This window comes from Camelus bactrianus, chromosome X (assembly GCF_048773025.1).
Source record: "Camelus bactrianus isolate YW-2024 breed Bactrian camel chromosome X, ASM4877302v1, whole genome shotgun sequence".
Lineage (NCBI taxonomy): Eukaryota > Metazoa > Chordata > Mammalia > Artiodactyla > Camelidae > Camelus > Camelus bactrianus.
The window spans coordinates 43,695,241-43,718,043 of NC_133575.1; the positions used below are offsets into that span (position 1 = coordinate 43,695,241).

The 22,803-nt window shown below is 56.6% G+C and overlaps 1 protein-coding gene across 1 annotated transcript; it reads right to left on the reverse strand.

The window, feature by feature from the left end:
- Positions 1-8,685: 8,685 nt before the first annotated feature.
- On the reverse strand, positions 8,686-21,704 carry EFNB1 (ephrin B1). The gene is made up of 5 exons (XM_074358869.1): positions 20,780-21,704; positions 11,873-12,150; positions 11,025-11,117; positions 10,692-10,820; positions 8,686-10,581 (listed from the first exon to the last, which is right to left on the reverse strand). The coding sequence occupies exons 1-5, from the start codon at positions 20,905-20,907 to the stop codon at positions 10,166-10,168; spliced, it is 1,044 nt and encodes a 347-aa protein (XP_074214970.1). The 5' UTR covers positions 20,908-21,704; the 3' UTR covers positions 8,686-10,165.
- Positions 21,705-22,803: the final 1,099 nt, after the last annotated feature.

A 22,803-nucleotide genomic window follows, 5' to 3' on the forward strand; every position in this document is an offset into this window, starting at 1 on the left:
ATTAGCTGTTCCTGGGGCTTTGCCTTCACCAGGCCCCCTCCCAGTCAGCCCTCCGCCAGCACCGCCGCCTCAGCTCTGGCCCTGCTGGGACCCCAGCTCTGTTGCCGGCTGCACATGGCCCCTGGGCTCTGTATATTTAGATGGTTAATGAATCTTCCTGTTTGGCTGGGCCTGGCGAGAGCCTGAGATGGAGGGAATGAAGGTAAGAATGGAGAGGAGATTCAGCACAACTACCCTGGCCCCCAATCCCACCCCCACCCCCAAATCCCCAAGGGACCACAATTTGAAGGAAGATCTGAGTTCTAGGCCCAACCCTTGACTTGCCCTCTCCTGGGCCTTGTCTGCCTCTTCTCCATGTTGAGGACATTGGACTAAATTACTTTTCACCAAACTCACTCAACACCTACTATGTGCCAAGCTCTGGACTGGTTCCCAGAGATTCAGAGAGAAAAAGAATAGAGTCCTTACCCTTGAAGAGATTATGGTCTAATGACAGAGGCATTCATACAACTATCTCACATGGAGAGAGTAATTATAATAATTGAGTTGACTGAGTGGTTGCAACATGCTGGGCCCTGTGCTAAAGGCTTTCTGTGTCTCACCTCACAGCATCTTCTCAACAACTCAATGCCATTGGTAGTATCAGCAGCCTTATTTTCAGATGAGGAAACTGAGTTACTGAGAGGTGAAGAAGTCCGTTAGAGAGTACAGTTTTAGGCTTTTGATATATAAAATATATATCATGATTATATATATCACATTATATATCATGATATACATTATATAATATAGTATGATATATTATATATCATTATATAATATGGTATATATCTATAATATTTTATAGGTATAATAACTAAGTGGCCTTTCAGAAAGGCTGTACTAGCTTAAACACCACCAGCCTAACGAGTATGGAAAGAAGCCATTTAGTGTATCACCTTTCTTCCCAGTGTCTCTGCTTCGGATCTGGGCCTCTGGCTGCTGGACCCTGGCTGGAGATGGGCCTAGATTCTGGATAGGAGAGACACTCACTTATTCAGGGGTGCATCAGCGCTTCCTTGAGAGCCAGTTTCACTGCCCCAAGGCAACCCATTCTGATGGGAAGTGGTGGCTCCTGACATCGAAGGATACTTACTGCTTTTTATGAAGCAGTTTTGCTTCCATCCCTCCATTCCCAACAGAGGAAGAGGAAACCCAGGCCTTGAGAGAAGAGGTGACTTTATTCAAGTATGGGTGGCAGAGTCAGGCCTCAAATGCAAGCCTCCTGACCCTAACTCCAAGCTCCAGTCGGGGCATCACAGACTGGGTGCTCCTCCTCTTGGGCTTTTGGGAGTCAAGGCCAGGCCAGCCATGCCCTGGGGCATTGAGCTTGAGATGGAAAGAATGAGGGCAGGAATGGGGAAGGGCGTCAGCACAACTGCAGCCCAAAGCATGGAAAGGGCCCAGGCTGTTCAGCTCAAGGAATCCAGAAGGCTGCCCCTCCCCACCACTGGATTCCCACTAGGGCCATCATGACCCAGGCTGAGGCCAAAGAATCTCTGGTCACTGAGCCTCCAATTCAAGTGGCCACTCAGAGACCAGACTGGAGTGGACTTGGCTGCCTATGGCTGGGTGACAGTAACAAATGCTGCCTTAGGACTCAAAGGCAATTCCCAGGGCCCTGTTCTCAGGGCTTCCTGTGTGTGCATTCACTTCATCCTCACTGCAGTCTCACGGAATTCCTGCTACTCCCAGCCTCATCTTACAGAAGGGAAAACAGGAACACAAAGGGGTGTTAAGTAACTCGCTCAAGAATTCCTAGCTAGAAAGTAGCAAAGCTGGGATGTCAACCCTGGCAGCCTGATTCTAGAGTCTGGGCTCTAAACTATCACAGTGTACAGCCTCTGAAGCCACATGGCTAACATCAAGAGCACAGGCTGCAGGGCCCCACCTCACTCTCTCCCCATGCTGGCACTGCTACCTCACCCCACTAGCATGGCAAAGTACCTAAGCATTTGGACTCTGGAGTCAGGCTTCTTGAGTTCAAGTCCTTGCTCTATAACTTCCACCATGTGCTGTAGGTAAGGCACTTTCCCTCTCTGAGCCTCCATTTCCCCAGCAGGAAAACAGGGCTAATCGTGGTTCTACCTCAAATGAGGACACCCCCCCCCAACCCCGCCGCACCCTGAGACCTCACTGAGACACGAGCTATCAATGGAGCAATGCATGTGACTGACTGTTGAGCAGGGTGCCTGGCCTGTAATAAGTACTCAATAAATGTTGGCTTTTATGGTAGGATAATATAATAAGGCCTTGACTCTCCAGATTGGCTGGACAGGAATGTGAGCAGGTGGAGGACAGGGCCAGAGCCCTGGAATGATGTCCCAGCCCAGCCCAGCCCATTCAATTCGACAAATGTTTCAAAGGTTTATTGATATGGCCTCTGTGCTCAGCTCTGTGTTAGGCCTCCCTCTAGGTGAGACACAGAGACGAATGAGTCACAGTTCCTGCCCTCCAGAAGCTCACCATCTACTGGGGGAAACAGACACAGGCAACATAGTGTAAGCAGAAGAACCGTGAGCGCCAAGAGGAGAGCGCCAACTTTGTCCAGATTTGGGAGTCAGAGGTGTCCCTTAGGAGTTCATAGGCCAGAAGCAAGGGGACCAGCATTTCTGGCTGATGGAAGTGCTCAGAGGCTTCAGGGTGCCCCTCCTGGTCAGGGACCAGTGAATAGGCTTGTGTTATTGGGGTGTAAGGTGAATGTTGGGAGGGGTTGCGGTGCAAAGCTTAATTAAGAGATGGGCAGGGGCCGGATCACCCAGGGCCCCTACCGCCATGCTGAGGAGTTGAGGGATGTTTGACAAATGTGAAAGGTAAGCAGAGATTGACAAGATCAGGATGGAGTTGGGGAAAGATCACTTGGGCTGCTGTTTTGCCAGAGAAAGGGACAGATGGAAGCAGGGAGAGTAGTTGGGAGACGATTGCCAGAGTCCAGGCAGGAGACGAGAGTGGTTTGAACCAGGGTGGCGGCGTTGGGGGTGGTCAGAAGCGTGCAGAGTCATGAGCTGTTTCAGAGGCCGCACTGAAGAATAACCCGGAAGTTTCTAGCTCGGGCCCATCTGTGGCCAGACCTCAGCTGAGCTGGGAGCAGACACCTGTGCTCTGTAAACTGGTCTCTTTTTCCCCTTTGGTGTTTATTTTCGTTTCCTTGTAAAGTTCAATTCAGAAAATTCCAATCTTGTTTCAGCTGAACTGAAGAGAAGGGAGATTTTTCCATCTCCCAGCTGGGATCTGGGTTCCCGGGCCCTCCCAGGGCCTTCCAGGGCCTCCCAGGGCCCAGGCTTTGCTGGTGGCAACTCCAGCAGAGTAATGCTACACAAAGCTGGGAAGATCTGTGGGGCTAGAGCCCAGGAGAAGGCTTGGAATGGCTTGGCAGGCCTGCTGTGGGGGGTGAGAGCAGTTTAGCCAGGATCAGGGGGCTGGAGAGGGGGTGGTGCACAGAGAGAGAAGTGAGCAAATCCTGCCTGTTTCAAAGGAGAATGGCTCCCTTCCCTGGAAAGTGCCCCTAAGTCATGGACACCTCTGGCCTTTTCTTTTCTGGATTCCACACTCCCAGGCTCCACTGAGGGGTGCCTTGGTGATTGTGCTGGAGGGAGGGATCCCAGAACAGTCAACAGCCCTGGATGGGGGTGGGGAATGGGGTGGGGGAAGGGGGATTGGGAGGCCATGCAAGGGAGGTGCGTGAAGAGGCAATGGGCTGGAAGTCACAGGACCTGGGCGAGGGCCAGTGCCGGTAAAGTCTCTGTGTGACTGTGAGCGGTTCCTCCTTCCCTTCTCTGCGCCTCAGTTTTCCCATCCATCCTACAAGGGGGCTGGACTCGAAGGTCTCTAAACTCCCTAACAGCTTGAAAGATTCCATTCTCTTCTCTGAATCTGCCCAGGGGGAGGCCTTGGGGGCTGGGGCACCGGCAGGGGCTGAGAATTCCATAGCAATTTGCATGTGAAAGCATGTTACTGCCATGGCTATTAGTGTGTGCAGGAGGGCTGAAGACAGGGCAAGGACAGCTAACTGTCAGGCTGTCCGGAAAGGCTGCCTGGGTGGGGGAGGGAGGGAGGCCCTGGAGGTGTATAAGAGAGACTGGACCACCACCTTGGGTTCCCAGGGAAGGGCGGACCCCCACAACCTCTAGGGCCCCACCCAGACTTGAGAAGCCAGATCCTGCGACTAGGCCACGACCGAGCAGGTGTAGCTCCTACCGAAGCCTCCAAGCTGTTGTGTCCAGGATCGACTTCAGAGCCACATGAGGTGCTACAGGAGAGGGACCCCCAGGGAAAGGAGGGGGACCTGGTCGTGCATTTTCTTTTCCAGATATCTGCTCTGACCAGGCCTAAACCTCCCAGGACCAGATTTTCCTCAGCATTATAATGTGTCATTTTGGTCATTGCCTCGTATAAACTTAAGAGTTTGTCGATATAAATACTGTGTATCTACAGGTTTGTTTGGTTCACTCGCACACACAAACTCTGGGGGATTCTGGGAGAACAAAGCAGCTGTGTGCAAAGACGGCCTACAGCTGTGGCCTGTGAGGAAAAGGCACTGGTTCTGAGGCGTGGCTCTGTCAGTACCCCCTGAATGCCCTTGAGTAAGTCTTTTCCCATATCTGGGCCTCAGTTTCCTGGTAAAGGGTTTGCTCCGGAAAGGAGCTCTCAGGAAAGTCCTAGCTCTACCATTTCCAAGCCTCTGACCTCATATTCTACTGAACAGCCGTGAGGGCAGCGAGGGAGGCCACTGGCCAGTCCCCCGGAGAACAAGGGCTCTGCCCAGCAGAATCCAGCCGGCGGAGAATCCCTGGTGCTGGGTGGATTCCAGGGTCTTCTTGGCTGCTCCTGGGACCCTGGAAGCAAAGGAACCACCTGGAGCTTCTCCCTAGGGCCCCCACCAGAGGAGGGAGGAAGCTCCTCTCTCAGAAGCCAGCCTTTCACCCACCGCCCCTGGGGAAGCTGGGAGATCAGCCCATGAGGCCACAGGGGTAGGTAAGGTCTGAGGACACACACCTCTTCGACTTTGGCTTGGGGGTGTGTTTATCATGGGTACATTTTGCCCAGCCCCCAGTCCAGGTAGGACTGGGGCTGGAGGAGGCAGACTGGGATTGGAGCCTCAAGATAACTTCTGATGAGGATGTTTAGGAACTTTGCAAAAGGCCAGCTCTGGTCAGTACTGATGGGAACAGCTGGGGCTTTGGGGTCCACTCTCAAAGCAAGAAGGATCCCTGGGAAGCCCAGCCCTGGAGCCGAACTCCCCACTCCACACCTCATGGGAGAAATAACAGCTACCATTTATTGGTGCTTACAATGTGCCAGGCATTCAACACTTATTAAAAAAAATTGATGAATGAATGCATGGAAAGCTAACTTTAGTAGCCAAGTTTTGAATCTGTGTATCCTCCACTCTGCCTCTCACAGCACTACACAAGCACTTTAAGAGCAAACCAGGCCCTTAAAGGCCATTCTAGAGTGTGAAGTTCCTGGGAGCTGGGACCTTGTCCATCCTGTTAATCACTGTACCCTGGTGCCCAGATCACTGACTGGCATATAGTAGGTGCTCAGTAAATCTTCTCTAAGTAACTGAAAATATCGAGTCCCACTCCTCATGACCCAGACAGGGAAACTGAGGCCCAAAGAGGCAGGGGCCTGCCTGGCCCTGATCAAAAAGAGAGTCATGGTAGAGCTGGGACAGGCCCCGGTCTCCAGTCTCTCAGCCTGGAGCTCTTTCCCCTGTATCAAAAGGCCCCCTGGCCAACTCCTCCTGCCCTCCCTACCCCTTCACACATTCTTTATCCCCCTACCCCCAGCTTTCCCTCTTTCCTTTCTCTTTGCCAGCTGTATAATTAACCATTGGAAACAGAACCTATCATTACTGTCTCCCTTGTGCCCTTAAATTGCTTTCAGTTTGGGCTCTGTGACCCCTGTCTCGGGTGGGGGCTGGTATCCCCCTCAACAGCCTCCCAAATGGGGAGCCGACCTAACAAGCACCAGCTGGGGTCCCAGCCCCCCCAGATCCGATGGCCAGCTGTACAGGAGGCCGGCAGCAGATGGGCGAGGAGGGTCCCCCAGCAGGCTGGGGCTGACTCAGCTGGGGTGTCAGTGGGACTGTGACGTGCCCAGGCAGGACAAGAGACCAGGCAGGCAGGCAGGCTGGATTTCCAAGAGTGATTGATGCCAGGTGGCCAAAGGGCCGCTTGCTCAGCAGGGCCCAACCTAGGATGGTCCCAGTAGGGCCTGCGTCTTTTCTTGGGTTCTCTGGCTTACTCTCATGCCCTTGCCTAGAGCTGGCCACATTTCTGGTGCTTCATGAAGGCTTCCCGGGAGCTTAAAAAAGACCAGTGCAATAAGTCCCCCTGGCCTGCCAGCTCCCTGAGGCCTATCCCCTCAGGGAAACTGAGGCCTGGTTAGCATCTGCCCGGCTTGGCTTCATTGGTGATCTGGGCTCAGTCTGTGGAGGAAGTCAGGCAGCCCCACCCTCACCTGGGAAGCATCCTCTATCCCTGACTCACCGGTAGTTTGGGCCCAGCTGGGACAGGAAGGAGAGCTGAGGGTGGGGCTGGTCTGGGGCCTTACCACAGGAGGTTCACACCTCCTGCCTCCAGGGAGCTAAGCTTGGTCCCTCCCTGACCCACACAGATGGTAAGAGAATGGGGTAGCGGGTGGCTCCTGTTCTTCAAGATCCCCAGGGAAGCCCACTTGCTCTGTCTCACCTGAGACAGAGCATGGAGCAGGGGGATGCAGTAAGTCCCCTGGCCTGCCAGCTCCCCAAGGCCGAAGGAGAACCACCTTCTAGCAACTTCTATTTGCTCCTGGTGTAGTAAAAGGCCTGGGCTCCAAGCTGAGTGCTCGCGTTCACTTGAGATGTTTTTGGGCAAATCGCTGCCCCTCACAAGGTCCCAGTTTCCTCATCCCAAATATGAGGCAAAGAACTTCCCACCTTCCAACATCACAGGGAAGTTTCTGAAACTCAATGAGATAACAGGCGTCAAGGTGTTTTTTAAAAGTGGCAGGCACTGTCCAGGTGAAGGACACTGTTACAATAGGGGCACTGTCACAAGAGCACTGTGTGGCTGGCACAGCATGGGCCCTGAGCTCAGAGCAACAGCAGCCATGGCACCCGGGATGGGGCAAATGACAACAGCAGTTGCAGAACTTCTGGGCTGTTGGAAAGGCTGCCTCCTACTTTCCTTTGCCCTCTCCCAGAGATTTCACTTCACACTCCCACAGCTATTCCCAAGGCGCCCCCAGGAACTCAATCCCCACTGATAGGGTGAGGGTAGCTGCTGTCCTGGTCAGAGTGGGGGAGTGGGGGGGGCAGGGGACCACCAAAGGACGCTCAGCTGGTGAAGTGTGGGAAGGATTCAACCCAACCCGGTTCAGGCTCCCCCCTCAGGTAGAGACATCCATCTGGCCTGAACCAGCTCTGGTTAGAGACCCCTGGCCCAGGCAGGGGCCCCACTCTGGGCAGGCCGTCAAGCAGCAGAGGCCCCATCTGATCCAGGCACTTCCTTTGGTTAATGAGAAACCAAATAAACAGCCTCTGCCCCAGCTGGCTTCGGGAGCACCCCAGCCAGACCCAGCCCTGCTTGCTCCAGCCAGCCTCCCTTCCCTCCACCCTGCAGGTCCCGTGACTCTCCTCCCCCTGCTTCCCTCTTCCCTCACCCCTCACCGCTGTGCTTGCTCCTTGGCTAGGGTGCTGGGGCTTCCTGCTGCAGATTGTTAACTAACCCTCCCCTTCCTTCCTCCTCCTCCTTTCCTCTAGTGCCTTCTTATCCATTTTTAGCCATGGGGATCCCACTTGTCCTCTCCTGACATCTGTCTCAGCCATTTCCACAGGGAGTACCCCCCTATCCTGCCCTGAAGACCTGCAGGCTGCTTCAGGCCCTGCTAGCCTATATCCCTGCTGTGGGATTGGGGCCAAACCCTCTTTGGGGCCCTCACTACGCCCTTAGGCTGTCAGCCCATGGGAGGGAATCTGGGTGCTGGTGCTCAGGGCTGCTATAGTTTGAGGGCTTCAACTGTCAACCAGAAGCCCCCGAGGATGCCATGGTGAGAGCTCTGGTGTGTAGGAGAAGGAAGACTCTTCTGGCTAAGAAGTGAACTGGACAGCCCTGAAGTAGCTTTAGTACCCAGTGGGCCACAGCTGCAGCCCAGCTCTTGGGAATTTATTTCTACCCACCTCCAGGTGTCTTGAGGCAGGGCAGGGCTGGGCCTGCCAGCAGGTCTCAGATCTCGCCCCAGCCAGGTAGTGGCAGTACTTGTGGACACACCCAGGTCCCCATGGGAACATCCCCTCCGCCATCAACACTCTCCAGCTGAGCCTATTGCCAGACCTGGCAGATGCCCATGGCCTATGCCACAGCGGTAACAGGACAGACAGGAGGATATGGTCACAGGCTCCAGCGGATGAGAGGGCAGAGGAAGTTGTGACAAGTGCAGGAAGGGCACAGAGCACTTGAAACATCTTGCTCCGCTAGGACGGCCACCATCTTCTGACACCTGCCCAGATCACCAGTGTTTTGGGCACAGGAAATCTCATACACACACACACACACACACACACACACACACACACGCGCAGTGTCTCTCTCTCACTCACTCACATACTCACTCAGACACATACACTTCATTCCCCAACATCATGACACCATTTTACACCCATTTCTCCATGTGGTTAATTTTTTTTTTTTAGTTCTCATTTTTTTCTAAGAAAAAAGCAACAAGAAAATAATTCAGAGTTTATACAAAACATCTTTACATTATTTTTTTCCAAAAAGACTAGTATTTACACAAATGGCAACAGAAACAAAAACAAAAAAAACCCTTCCAACTGCCACCTGGAAGGGGCTGGCTGTCTCGCTCCCTCTCCCACCCGGCACTGGGGTGGGCAGCTGGCCAGGAGGCAGTGTGGAGGTGGATGGTGTAAGGCCCAGCTCCTTCCATAGCCACTCTGGGAGCTCCTTCAAGGCACCCGCAAGTGGCAGTCTGTTAGCAGCCGTGCTGGCAAGGAGCCGGGGTCAAAGTGCACGGCGTGCTGGCCCATCCCTGGGAAGCCTCTTCCTCTTTCCAAGCCCCAGCCCAAGATCGGGGGGTTGGCGGGGGCTGGATGGGGAGGGGTACCCACCTGTGCTAGAGCCCAGAAAAGGAGCAGGCCACCTGGCCTTATACCCGCTTAGTTCTCTGCCCTGGGCCTCTTTCCCCACCAGGCTGAAGGATGCCAAGGGTGAGGGGAGAACAGGGCAAGGGGGAGAGGGGGGAACTCCCAGCTCTGCAAGGCAAATACCCACCTGGGCACCTCACCTCCCTCCACCCCCCATGAGGTCATCTGCCTGCAGCAGCTCTCCTGTTCCCCAGGCAACAGCCAATTAAGACGTTAATTACCGTGAGAGTGAGGGAGGCAGGAGATGCCCAAGAATCCCACAAGGAAGGGATTTTTTTTTTGGTGGAAGGGTGGCAGCCACTACCCCATTGCCAAGATCAGCACTGTAGAAGGAGGGTCAGTGGGGGAGGGTGAGACACCTTGCCCAACGGCACTCCTGTCTTCCCTTGTGGGCAAGAACAGCCCTGGCCTGCCCCCTCCCCCCTAAAATGCTACAGAGTTTATAAAAGAAATGCCATCCTATGCTTCCCTGCTGGCCACATCTTGCCCCAGGCCCCCGATACTGGGGTAGGGCAGGCTCAGAAAGCCTGGGGAGGGGCTGCCTTTTCCATTTTTCCATTTTCCTTCAAAAAAACAGATGAAAATGAGTTGACAGCTAAAAAATGAACACAAAAACATTAAAAACAGTGATGATAGCGGACAAGCAGTCCTGGGGAAGGAGGAAGGGGGCGGGAGGGGCAGGGCCAGGGGACATGTCCCTGCCTGCTGTCCATCAGCATCCGACCCTGCCCTCCAAGAAGGGGCGCCCCCGCAGAGCCCAGAGGCCTGGCCAGAGGGGGAAGGCACAAGAGCATGGGGGCTGGGGGCACAAGCACCCCCCTCCGAAGCCCAGGGGGCAGGGCAAAAGGGGGATTATAAAAGCCAAGAAACTACAAAACTAAATACAAAGGTGGGCACAGCTGGCAAGGGGAGGGGCGTGGGTGAGGAAGGAGAGGTGCAGTCCCGGCTGACTGTCCCTCAGGGCCGAGGCCACCGGGGCCCTCAGACCTTGTAGTAGATGTTCGCTGGGCTCTGGGGCGGCATCTCCTGGACGATGTAGACGGGGTGCCCGTAGTCCCCACTCACCTTCTCATAGTGGGGGCAGTAGTTGTTCTCTGTAGTCCGTAAGGGGATGATGATGTCGCTGGGCTCGGTGCCCGCCGTGCCACTACCCCCCTTGGGACTGGCCAGGGTGCTGAGTGAGAGGGCGGGTGCCCGCTGCTGCGTGTGCTTGCGGTGCCGCTTGCGCAGCTTCAGTAGCAGGACGGTCAGGAAGATGATGATGAGCAGGAAGATGACACAGCCGGCGCCGACAGCTGCGAACAACGCCACCTTGGAGTTGAAGAAGCTGTCAGGGTCTCCACTGCCGCTGCCTCCACTCCCGCCTGGGCCACTTTTCTCCTCCTGGTTCACAGTCTCTGTGGAAGGGGAAGGGAGGGGAGGGAGGTCAGTCCAGGAGCCCAGGGACAGGGCCTGAAAGGGCAGCCTAGTGATCCTTCTGCCCTCTGGGAGACACCCAGACACTCACCGTGTTTGCCGTCAGAGTCACTTGGGGAGCCCCGACCACCAGGGGCCTGCGTGGCCATCTTGATAGTGTTGTCTGCCTCCTTGCTGGGACGGCTGGTAGTCAGCTGCTCTGGTGTCACAGCATTGGGGTCTGGGGGTGAGGAGAGGACAGGTGAGGTTGGGGTACCCCAGCAGCATAGATGCCTCAGTTACTTAGCAGGGGCCAAGAACAGCCCAGATCCCAGACCTCAGATCCTCTACCCCTACTGGCCCCTCTGCTACCCACATCCCCATGCCCAGTCAGGAACATCTGTTGCACAAGCCTAGCTGGGGAGCCCTTGGACTGGGCGCTTACCTTGCCCAACCTTCATGACGATCTTCATGGTGCGTGTGCGGCACACACCTCCCTCCCGATTCTCCAGTCCCTCCAGGCTCCCATTGGATGTGGCTGCAGCAAGAGGCCAGAGCAGTCAGAGGGAGGGAGGGGTCTGCCCAGAAGCCCTACTGCTGGCTTAGCCGATAAGGATAGAAGTGGGAGTTGGGAAGTTGCAAGCAGCTCCTACCTAGCTGGGAACCTTTCTACTTCTCTCCTCCCACTAGCAACAGAATCTAGGAACTAGCCCCTCCCGCAAGGGTGCTGCTCCCCGATCATGACCAGGCCCTGGTGCTTCTTTCTCAGTGGAAACTATGTGTGTCTTCTCCTTGGGCGAAGCTGCTCAGAGGCAAAGCAATTTGAACTGGTATGCTGACAGAGGCTTCTATGCAGACTGGAAGCAATCCTAGATTAGGGGTCAGGAGAACTGGGTTGGAGTCCCAGTCCTCTCCCTAACTCACTCCCTGTGTGATCTAGGGCAAAAGAAGCCCCTTCACCCCTTGAGGCCTCAGTTTCCCATGAAGAGAAAGGCTGAAGCTCTACCAACTCTGCCCTTCCCAAGATTAGAGCTTAGGTGGGCAAAGAAAATAAGAGAGCACCATGAACCGGAGCCCTCTCCCACCCAAATCCTAGAGCCAGGGCGGGCTAGCAGCAGTCCCCTTGGTAAAAGCTGGGGCCTGAATTCTAAGACCAGGCTACAAGGAGAGTACACCAGTCTTCAAAGGGGACCAGATCAGGCCCAGCCTTAACTGTGTGCAGTCTATTTGTGCTACTCAGAAGCTCCCACTGCTATGGGACAGCAGAGAAGCACGTGGTAGGCGGGAACTCACAGGTAATGTAGTAGTCGTGGTGCTTTTTGAACTCCAGGCCCATGTAGTTGGGGCTGAACTCCTGGAACTTGATGGTGAAGCGGATTTCCTGCTCTGGCCTATTGCAGGTGACCAGCACGTTGGGGTCGAGCACAGTGCTGCAGGCAGCTGCCTGCTCAGGCCGTACCAGGTACAGCTTGTAGTACTCATACGGCCGCCCAGCTTCTGCTCGGGGACAGATGATGTCCAGCTTGTCTCCAATCTTTGGGTAGATCACCAGGCCCTTCCCGCTCAGGAACCTGCCAAGGAGGGAAGAGATCATCAGCCTCAGGATTGGGAGTCCCAGACCATCCCCAGGACCAGGGGAGCAGACGATGAGGGCCAGGCTGGGCCAACTGGGTAAAGATGGCGAGAAGAGGTATTCTGTCCTTCCTCCATCCTCAGGCTGGGGGTGGGGAGAGAGAACCACACTGCCAGCAGGGTGTGGAAGGGGTGGCCCATGGGCAAGGCTGCCAGGCTTTGACTGCTTGGCCGGGTGGGGCACTGCCTAGCTGGGGGAGCCCTTTGTCCTAATGTGGCATTTCTGCAGGGGGCTGACGTGGCAGATGGGCTGGGCACCAAGGTGTCAGGCCTGGGCTGCCTGGAGGTGGTAGCCCTGTCCTCCTCCCACCCCTAGCCCACTCATATTCCTTCACAGCCACAGCTGCCACCTCCCCAGCATATGTGTGTGTGCATGTGCACGTGCACATACACACACACACAGAAACACACGCATGGCAAGTCCACACATGCCCTGGCCACCACCCCCACAGCTCCCAGCCAACGGCTGGGGGTGTGCAACCTGTCTGGGACCCATGTCTTCTCCCCCATCATTGCTAGTCTTGGGCATGATGGGGAAATAGAAACAGGCATGGCCTGGAGCCAAGGGGTAATGGGCACAGTCTCTAGCCAGGTGCAGCTCCACACAGCTCTCTGCACTTCCCACTCTCACTGCCCCTTATCCTACTGGGGCCCATCCCACCTCCATAACGCAAGAGTCTAAATCCCCAAACTTGACCAGTCTCACTGCTAAGAAAAACAGAGGCCCGGGAAAAGGCGTCCAAGCAGGGACAACAGATCATCTAAGACAGGGCCCCAGGAACCTCGCTCACCTGCATTCTAATCCCCCCACCTCCATAGTGCCTCTGCTCCTGATCCTGAGAGGAGATGGACAAAAGTCTCCTGAGCCAGCTTTGTCTTCTAATCCAGAAGGCCAGGCACTGGGAAATAGCAGGGGAGGGCAGCTGTCCATGGCCACCGATTCACATCACCCTGTCCTTGCCTAAGCACACAGTAAGAAAGTGGTGCTCTCTCAGCCATGTCTGAGCCTGGGCAGGCTGGAGCTGGGAGTAAGGCAGTATGATGTAGGAGAAATAAGACAGATTTTGGAGTCAGATAGATGGTGGCTCTTACTAGCTCTGAGACCTTGGATGAGCTGCCTGATCACCCTAAGCTTCAGTGTCCTCACTTACAAACTGGAGGTGGGACGAGCCCCACCTCCCAGGACCGTGGAGGGGAGACACAATGGGATATGGAGAACACCCAACACACAGTAGGCACTCAACCATTTGACTCCTGCTTAGAAATAGTCTGGTCTGCTGAGGCAGGAGGCCAATATTAACACCAAGTAGTACCCATGAGCCCAGTCTTACTTCTTGGGTGGGAAATAGGAAAGGAAGATACAGTCCCATCCTCAAGGACTTTACTATCTGGTGTGGGTCAAAAAGCAAATGGCCCAAGCTACAGCCCAGACAGCAGCAGGCTATCTAGAGGCTATGTGCAAGGATGCTGGTTTAAAAGACAAGGGCTGAGGTGGGGAGGTGTGGTAATAGCTCAGTGGTAGAGCTCATGGTTAGCATGCACAAGGTCCTGGGTTCTATTCCTAGTACCCCCATTAAAAAAATAAGACAAGGGCTGGAGGCAGTGAGAGGCAGAAGACAGCTCATCCGACAGGATGGTCAGAGATGGTCCCCCAGAAAGAGTTGTATGAAAGCGGGTCCTAGGGGAAGAATAAGAAGTCAACATACAGCAAGAATGGACAGCAGTGGCTGGGACACAAAACCCAGGCCAGTGATTGGCCTAGTGATGGGTAGAGAGGGGCAGAAGAAGAGGTGGAAAAGCTCAGCTGGGGCCAGACTGAAAGGTGAGGGTCACAGCAAGCAGTGTGGGTTTTCTCCAACAGGGGTCAGACTTTTCTAGCAGGAAGGACAATGAGGGGCTGAAGATAGTGGTTCCACAGAACAAAGCTGATGGTGGAAGACTATGGCTCCACTTCCTGAGGGCCTACTGGGAGCTCAGTGTCCTCACCCAGGGGAGAGAAATGATACCCAAGGAGGTGAGTAGGGGAACTAGAGCAAGTAGATAAAGCAGATGAAGAACAGCAGCACTCTCTCCATGGCCAGTGAGGTTCCACCAAGCTGGGACCTGCCATCTTGCTGTGTAGGAAGGTAAAGGCCACAACCAGACGGCCTCCCCTCTTGGGATCTGGCTTTACCATACTCCAGAGGGCTGGGAAGAAAGCAAGCATGGGATGGAGGCCCACACAAACATGGGAGAGAAAATGCCCCCACTCCATGCACGACAAAAAGCCAAGAAGTTTCACTGAAGCCCCCATCATTCCCAAGGTACTTTTTACTTTCCAATCCTCATACTGGTTCCCTCCAGACAGCAGGATTAGACAACTTCTAACATCTTAGAGCCAGAAAGAACCTTCAAGACCCACTGAGTCCAGGCTCCTCATGTGAAGGAATGAGTGATCAGACAAATCTTTCAGTTGAAGAAGGGTGCTCAAAGCCTGTTGAAGGACACTAAACTCACCCAGGATGTTAACCCGTAGGGTTTTAAGAGGACCTAAAATATTGGCTGAATCCATATGGACAGCTGCATATCCACAAGACCCTACTTGGAGGTGACAGCAGATAGACACAGGGCCTGCAAAGCTCACTTTTCTAACTACTGGGCCCACCTTACTCACACCAGGGAGTCTTGTCTGCCCTGAGCGCAGTCTCCCATTGCCCCTCAGGCTCTGGAGCCCTGGAATCAGAACACAGGGCTTCCACCTACTTGGGGTTCTGCCTTGAACCCAGAGAAACTGAGGAAACAGATGTCTAAATAGTGGGTGGGGGAGGAGGGAGAAGAGAGGACTAGTGCCCCTAACACCCCTCGGACTCTTGTCAACCTCAGGAAACAGGGTTCATAAATATTCATAAGTTCATTTGCACAGCAGCTGACAGAGGGAAACTCACCTTCCCCTGAAAGTGCAGAAGGGAGAGGAGCCTGATCAGACCCGACTTCTCTGACCCTGGTCCCCTGTGATGGTGCCTTCTCAGCCTTGTCCCCACCACCGCGAAAAGTGCTTCTGGGCCTGTGAAAAGCCCAAGAAAGTGGCGAGGGGCAACCGAGGCCAGGTCTGATGCTGGTCATCCCGCACAGTGGGGACCTTGCAAGATGCACCTTGTTCACACCAGGTTAGGAGTAGGGGCCAGAGAGGAGGAGGAAGAGAGTTGCCCAGTTAGACTCTTTACCTCCCACTTTTCAATAACTACAACTCCCCCCATTATCAAGCCAAGCTTTCTTGCCTGAGGCCACCCCCAGACAAAGCCTTTTTCTGCAAAATAAGGGGATTGACATGGCCCAGCAGGAAGCCTGCAGCGGGTCACCATGGTAACCCCCGAGGCCTTCCCTCCTTAGCCTCTGATAGCCCTGGGACCCCAGGGAGCCACCCCAGGGAGTAAAAGGACTTGGGGGAGGTGGCCTGAGCCTTCAGGCGCCTGTCTGTGGCCTGCATCTTCCCCTCTACCCTAGACCAAGTCTCTCCCCAAGCCTGCCTACTGAGCTCAGAAGTATTGCCATGACTGCTGCAAAGAATCCTGGGAGAGAAGCCTGAAGGGTCTGGGGCCGTAGCTGGTACTGGTATGAGGCCAACTGTCCCCCTACTTCTTCATCGAGCTGAGTGAGCTGAGCCCCTCTCCACCCACCCACAGACAAGCCACAGCCGAAGAGCCTGTAGTTGTGAGGGTTGTGCCTAGAAAGCTGCCCACGTTGTATCAGGTCTACACTTCCCTCTCACCCTTCTCTCAGGCTCTAGGAACTTGTGGTCAAAGAGAATGGCTGAAGGGAGAGCCTGGTCCTAGGCCACACCAGCCCAAGGTTGGTAGAAGACTACAGCCCTGGCCTTGATTCGGTAAGTCTGGCACCTCAGTGCCTGCACCCCCAGGGTGGCAGGACTAGTGGAGGACAGACCCCCAAGCCAGAGCTCAAGCCTGCTCTCATCCCAGCAAGGGTGGGGAGCCCCCAAATTAAAGGCTCCTCTTTCACTCCCCCAGCTCCACCCAGCCCCCGAGGCGGCAGGAGCAGGCCTGGCGTGTCCCAGCAGTGCCCGCCCAGGCGTGGGTGGGCAGGTACAGCAGCTGGGTCCTGGCACACATACAACACTGTCAGAGGCAGGGAAGCCAGGAGAGCCCCAGAGAAAGTCACCCCTCACCACCAACACTAAACTAGGCCTCCCCTCTGCCCCACCAGGCCTCCCCTCTGCCCCACCTGGTCCATGGAGAGCTGAACACCCCCTTCCTTGCTGCCTGCTTTCCATGAGGTCCCTGAGAGGAAATGAGATACCAGGCCCAGAGAGGAACCAAGGCTGCTGTTCGGAGCTCGGGAGCGAAAGTGCCAAGCAGCGAGCTGGCTGCCTCTGGATCAGGTCACCTTGAGCAGGCTGCCCTCAGAGGAAGGCCTAGCAAAGTCAAATGAGGCAGCCCCAAGCACTGCTCATCCCACATGGGCAGGGCCTGAGTCACAAGGACAGATGCACGCACATCTGTGAGGTGAGAGGGGAACCCAAGGGGGCAAGAGCCAGCACATCTTCCCAAACCCAGTCTTTCCCAGATTCCCAGGCAGCAGGATGGCATGGAAAGAAAGGCACAGAGCCCAGCTCTCCCCACTACGAGCTGACTGACTTTAAACAAGTCACTTCCCTTTTCTGGGCCTATGCCTCCTCATCTGGAAAATAGGGGCAATTCCAATTTCCCAGGGCTACTGGGAACATCCAGTGAGCTCACATCTGAGGATGCTTTGGAAGGAGCCAGCTGCTGCCTGATTGTTATCACACCAAGCACAGTCCCATTTAGAAGAAGCTGAAAGGAGCTTACCACACGCCTGACTGCTAGCACCCCTACCCAAAATGACTACCACAAAAATGCACCCAGGAGGGGCTGCTATCTACGGAGCACAGGGCAAGGAACCCAGAATGCATTTGGGGAGCATCCCCCTACCTCAGCTCCTCTAATAAGCCTAGGGTAGACCCTACCCCCAACCTGGGGTTCCCATGGCAACCATTGGCCTCCTGGCTGGCCCACCCGCTCCATAATCCTAACACCAGAAAACACTGATGCACAGTAGTATCAGGGCCCGCCCATCCCTATCCAGCAGAGCCTGTGAGGCAATGGAGAGCCTGAGGGGAGAAAGGGAACCCTCAAGTCAGCCCCCAGACCGGCCTTACAAGGCCCTTTGTGCCCTGGCCTGGCTGCCTGCGGTGGAGGGAGGGAGGGAGGGAGGGGAACAGGGAACTTCAGGAGCTGCTGGGTTCCCATCACTTTCAGGCCCCCACCTGTGGCCAATCAGCGACAGAGTAGAAGAGGTCAGGTCCCTAGCCGCCCCGGAAAGGGGCCCCCTGAGCTGGCCTCCCCAGGACTGTGAGCTGGAACAGCTGTGAGGGGGCTGGGGCCAATACTCTGGCTTGTAGCAGGCAAGCCTGGGTTGGGGTCTGCAGCTGCCCCCACCCATGCTGGATGGAGTCAAGGGTCCCGGATGCCAAGCTGAAGCCTCCGCCCCACCCCCACCCCCTTGCAGGGAAGGTGTAATGTGATCGCAGGCACATTCTCACTCCCTGGAGGTGGGGGAACCTGAGTGGGGGGCAGGAAGGGGTCAGAACAGGACTGAGAGACTGAACTGCAGCAGCTGGACTTGGCTGAGGACTCAAGTATGAGGCCTGCCGGCTGCCCCAAGCTCTCAGGGGAGGAGGCTGGGGGAGGGGGCTGCCCCAGGACCTTCCATCACAGCCCTCCCCCCGACCCAAGAGCACGTGCGTACTCTGGTTCCTCCCAACCTCTACCGGCCCAAATCCACCTCCCCACCCTGCACTCATCAGGCAAAGCTGACCAGAGGGGCTAAGGAGGCAGAAGCTCTTGCTACTCAGGGACTACCACCCTGGAAGGCCCCAGCACCGATTTGGGAAAGAGGCTGGGAGTTTGGAGTCGGCCCTTCCAGCTCCCTGCTCCCAGTCAGGGCTGGGGTTGCCCGTGCCCTGGAACCTGGAAACATACCCCCAGCCCCACCACTTCTTTATTTTGATTTTTTCCCAAGGAGGAAGCAATTAAGCAGGGTTTATAGGCACTGGGAGATTTTTTGGGGGGGGTGAGAAGGGTTTGCCAGCTCATGACAGGACTGAGGAGAGAGACCAAAAGCCGGGAGGAAGAGGGGAGGGAAGAGAGAAAATGAGCCTGTGAGGGAGAGCACGGGCATGTGCGAGAAACAAAAGGACTTGAGAAAAAGAGGCAGAGAGTGACTAAGAGTGAGAGGGAGTGTGAAAAAGAGGGAGAGCGGGCGAGCCTAGGTGGGGAAGGGAGGTGAACGTGGCTCACACAGGGTGTGAGAGGGCGAACCGGCCAGGACCTGAGAGGGGGAACTTGGGCAGGAGGCAAAGAGGGAGAGATAGACCGAAAGAGACTGTTTATTTGAAAGGCTGTGGCAGCCTGAGGCTTGGGCGCGGTGGCAGAGGCAGCCCCCAGCACTCAGAGAGGAGCTGAGGGCACTGCCTTCCTCCTGTCCTCCTGCCCCCCAGCCCGCACCAACACACACAGACAGGCTGCATTCCAGACCCCTGAGCGTAGATGGAACTGGGTGGGGGGGGCACATGCAGGGGCACCAGGATCAGGCCCCCACTGTTCCCAGGGTCTGCTCAATTACAGGATGGAATTTGTGCAAGTCCTATTGAGTCCTCAGCCACCACCCCCACCACCCCCAGGACGCCTGCTCTCAGCCTGAAGTGGATTGGGGATGGGGGCAGATTTCAAAAAACCTGTAAACTGGCCCAGAGCACTAAAGGCTCAAAACACAAAAAGGGTGAAGCTCAGGGAGATCTTGTTTCTCCCAGCCACCCCCCTCACTCTGCAGGAGGGCTCCTTTCCAGCTGTGGAGCTGCCTGCTATCTCTGGTTAGAGACCCGAGAGAGCAATTAGGTCACTCCCATGAGCCCCTATGATGGGCTACCCCAGGCGGATTTCAGTTCTCCTGGCTCAAGAGAGAGCATTTCCAGCCTCCACCCTTACGGGGGTGGGGAGGACTGGGCACTTCACAACCTTTCCTCTTGGGCTGAGCAGCCCAGGGCCCCCAGACCATTTTGAGTCCCTGCTGTTAGGAGAGCACTGCATCCAGTTTGGCTGCTAGGTAAGGGAGAAATTCTTGTCAATCCCTTTCCTTGTACTGAGGCGGAGCTCTCTACCCTGACCCTGGTTGAGACATCCCACCCACCAATAAAGAGGACCCTACCTTAATCCAAGAAGAAGAGAACTAAAGAAGTCACCCTCTCAAACTCCAGAGCTGAGATGCATGCCCCTGGAACCTAAGAGGCTAAGGCGGACAGGAGCCTGGGAAGTTAGCAGGGAGCCCAGGAGAGTGGACAGGAAGAGATTCCAGATACAGGAATCACAGAGCACAGACAAGGCAGGCCAAGGGCCCCCAGTTCCCCACTAAGTGGTATCTGCACACCCCTGGGACCTCCAGAAAGCAGGAAGGAAAATCAATTTTGACCCTGGGTTCCAACCTGAGTCCTAGATGCCAAAAGAGGAAAAGGTACAGAGGTCACTACACAGCCCAGCGACTCCCACTAACAGCTCAGAAACCACTGAGCCACCGCCCTGAAAGGTGTGTGTTGTTGCGGGGGGGTTGTAAAGGGGAAGGAGGAGGAAGAAAAGAAAGGATCTCCTCCAGGTAGCTGCCTCCCCACCCCCTTGGGGAAAGATAAGCACAGCTCCCCAATCTGAGGGACAGAAGGTGGGGGTCCAATGGGACCCGCCTGGGCAGGAATCCTTTACTCTCCACCCCCCTCCCTCCCTCCGCCAGCTCCGCCGCCTCTCTCCTCCCAGGTCAGCCCTGGAAGCTATGCCGCCGGCTCCATTGGACCCCCGACGGGCGCTGGATCGAACCCCCCTCCAACAAAACCCCTCTCCCACTCCGCCCCTCTCCACCCGCCGCCTTTGTGAGCCTGGGAGCGGCGCCCGCCCTTCCATGGCCCCAGCAGGGAGAAGGGGGGGGGGGAGGCTAGAAAAGACGGCAAAGCGAAAAGCTAGGGAGGCAAACGGGGAAGAAAGAGAAATGAAAATGGGAGAAGCCCGAATAGGGATACAGGCGCTGCCAGCGGCCCCAAGCGTGGGGTCCCGCGCAGCGGTCCCTTCACAGCTAAACAAACGAGGAACCTGTGTTCCGGTCTCGTTCCCCGCCCAGGTCAAGCTCGCCCCCCGAGCGGCTCTGGGCGAAAACCGCCACGTTCCCAGGGGCCCCAAGAGGGGGCTGCGTTCTCTCCCCCACCCATCTCTCCCGTGCACTCTCGAGCGCTCGGACTCCCAGCTCCGCCTGGCGCGACCATCTCGACTTGATCCGGGACGTGCGGAGGAGAGGGCTGGGAAGCCCAGGGGTCACAACCCAGCCAAGTGCCCCCACCCCATCCCGCCGCACCCTGCCCCGCCCGCCCGCAGGGAAACACACTCGAAAAAGCCAGAGACAAAATGGGGCGCCGCTCCTCCTCCGAGCACCTTCCCACAGGCACTCGGGGGCACACGGCCTCACCCCAAAGGAGTGCCTCCAACCCCCAGGGACCAGAGCAGATAAGTTACTCACTTGGGGTTGAGGGAGCTCCAGGACACAGGCTCCAGATTCTTGGCCAGCGGCGTGGCGAGCCGGCACAGAGCCAATACGACCATCGCCACAAGCCACTTGCCGAGCCAACGCTGCCCAGGCCGGGCCATCTTCCCGGGGGTCAGGCTGCACTTAGGGATCCCCTGGCGCCTCCTCAGCAAAGCTGGCCTCGCCTTCCCTTGCAGCGCTGCGCTCCGAGCCGCTCAGGCGCCCATCCTCCGCAGCCGCCGGCTTTGAAGTGCTCCCCTCCCGCCGGCTTCGGTGTCGCTCTTCTCCGCCCGGCTGGCCAGGAGAACTCACTGGGCAGCCGCCCCCAACCTGGGCATGAGCTGCGGCCTCCGAGGGCTCGGTCCCCTGGCCTCTCCGCTGCACGAAGCGCGACGGGGGCTCTGCGCCCCCGGGTGATCCCGTCCGATTCCGCTTGGCTCCCCGAGACTGTTTGGGATTGCGCGCCCTCTCCCCGACGGGGTCTCCCCGCTGGGGATTCGGTGGCCGCCCCGACGCCTGGACCGTCCCGGGATCCGCACCCCTGGGAAAAAGTGGTAGTCTCCCCACCACAAGAGTTCGGTCTGGGGGCTCCCGACCGGGTCGCCCTGGCACGGGCTCCGTTCCTCCAGGCCACACTGGGACTCCGGGCTGCGCGCCCCTCGACAGCTTCTACTTCAGCGCGGGCCCCGCTCAGTGTACTTCGAAGAGCGGGGAGACGTTGCTGAGCGAGCCAGTCCCATCAGTTTGAGCCTCTGAAGCCTCGGCCGGGTGGCCCGGTAGTCCCGTCGCCGAGTCCTAACTCCCCGGCGATTACGCCCGAGGGTCTGCGGCCAGAGCGAGGTTCACACACCTCCCACTACTGTCCAGCGCGCATAGACTCCCTCCGCCGCCGCTGAGCTGCCTACTCCCCTGCTCAGGCGAACGCAAGGCCAACCCTACTCGTCTTAGCCAATAGCAAGCTCCGTCACGGGGTCCTTGCCCCGCACCACGCCCCCAGAACAGGAAGGGGGCGGGGTTTCAGGGAGCTCTTAAGGACGCCGCGCGGCCGATGGCACCAATCTGAGTGTGCGGCTCGTGTGGTTAGGGGTGGGTCCCTCCTAGTCCTGTTCCCAGAGCGCTCAGCCCGTGGGAAGTTGGTGCTCCTCTAGAATTGTCGGCCTGCTCTCACCCTTGTGCGCCTGGTCAACACTCCAGGCCACTGAACTGGGCCAGGCAGGCCCTGTCACAAATCTCCTGGGAAAGCACTGCCATCCTCTTTTTACACACGCAAGCCCTGATGTCCTGCTGCGTGCCCACTTCCGTGGCAAGGATAGCTTGTTTACTGTCGGTCCCGTCTCACGTAGGGCTCTGGTGGGCTTTCCTCCTTCGCCCTCACAGTGCAGTGTCCGCTTGTACATGAACCCTGAGTCCTGAACAGACAAACTGATAGTGGTGGGTCGTGGAGTCTCAGAGGGGTCAAATAGGAGAAGGGGTGGGGTGAGATATGTAGTCTTCGCCCCTGTGGACCAGGCCTTGGGAATCTCAACTTTGGGAAAGAGAGTTGTGGGACACCAGAGGCCCAGATTTCGAGTCCTATCCTGTCTGAAGGCGCGGGCAAGGCCCCTGGATAGGCCAGCAGAGATGAGAGGGCACCTCGATAAAGGAAGACACCTGGAGGGCAAAGAGGAAAAGGCACAGGGCAGGCGCCTTTTGAAAAAGCAAAAGCGGGAGCTCTGGCCCCAAGACGCCGGACTCCAGCCCCTCCCGGCCTCACCATCTGGGTCTTTGTCTCCCAGGCCTGGCCCACTCTCCCCGCCCCTCCTCGCTTCCTTGCTTATAACTTTGGCTCCCTCCCATAGCTCAGACGCTCCGGGTCCGACCCGCTCTCCCCTGTCGGACCCCAACAGACATACCCACGTGCTAATGTCTCCCCCTACTGGTCTTGCATAGCACTACGGGCGCTCGAGGTCGACTGAGAGCGCCCACTCCAACAGGACCCTGGCACACATGAGCCTGGCACACGCGCTGGAGCATAAGAC

Coding starts and splice junctions, on each gene's coding strand:
- EFNB1 (XM_074358869.1), bottom strand. CDS start 20,907: ATGGCCCGGCCTGGGCAGCGTTGGCTCGGCAAGTGGCTTGTGGCGATG. Junction 12,151..20,779: donor TGGAGCTCCCTCAACCCCAA/GTGAGTAACTTA, acceptor CCTCCTTGGCAG/GTTCCTGAGCGGGAAGGGCC. Junction 10,582..10,691: donor TGACTCTGACGGCAAACACG/GTGAGTGTCTGG, acceptor CCCCTTCCACAG/AGACTGTGAACCAGGAGGAG.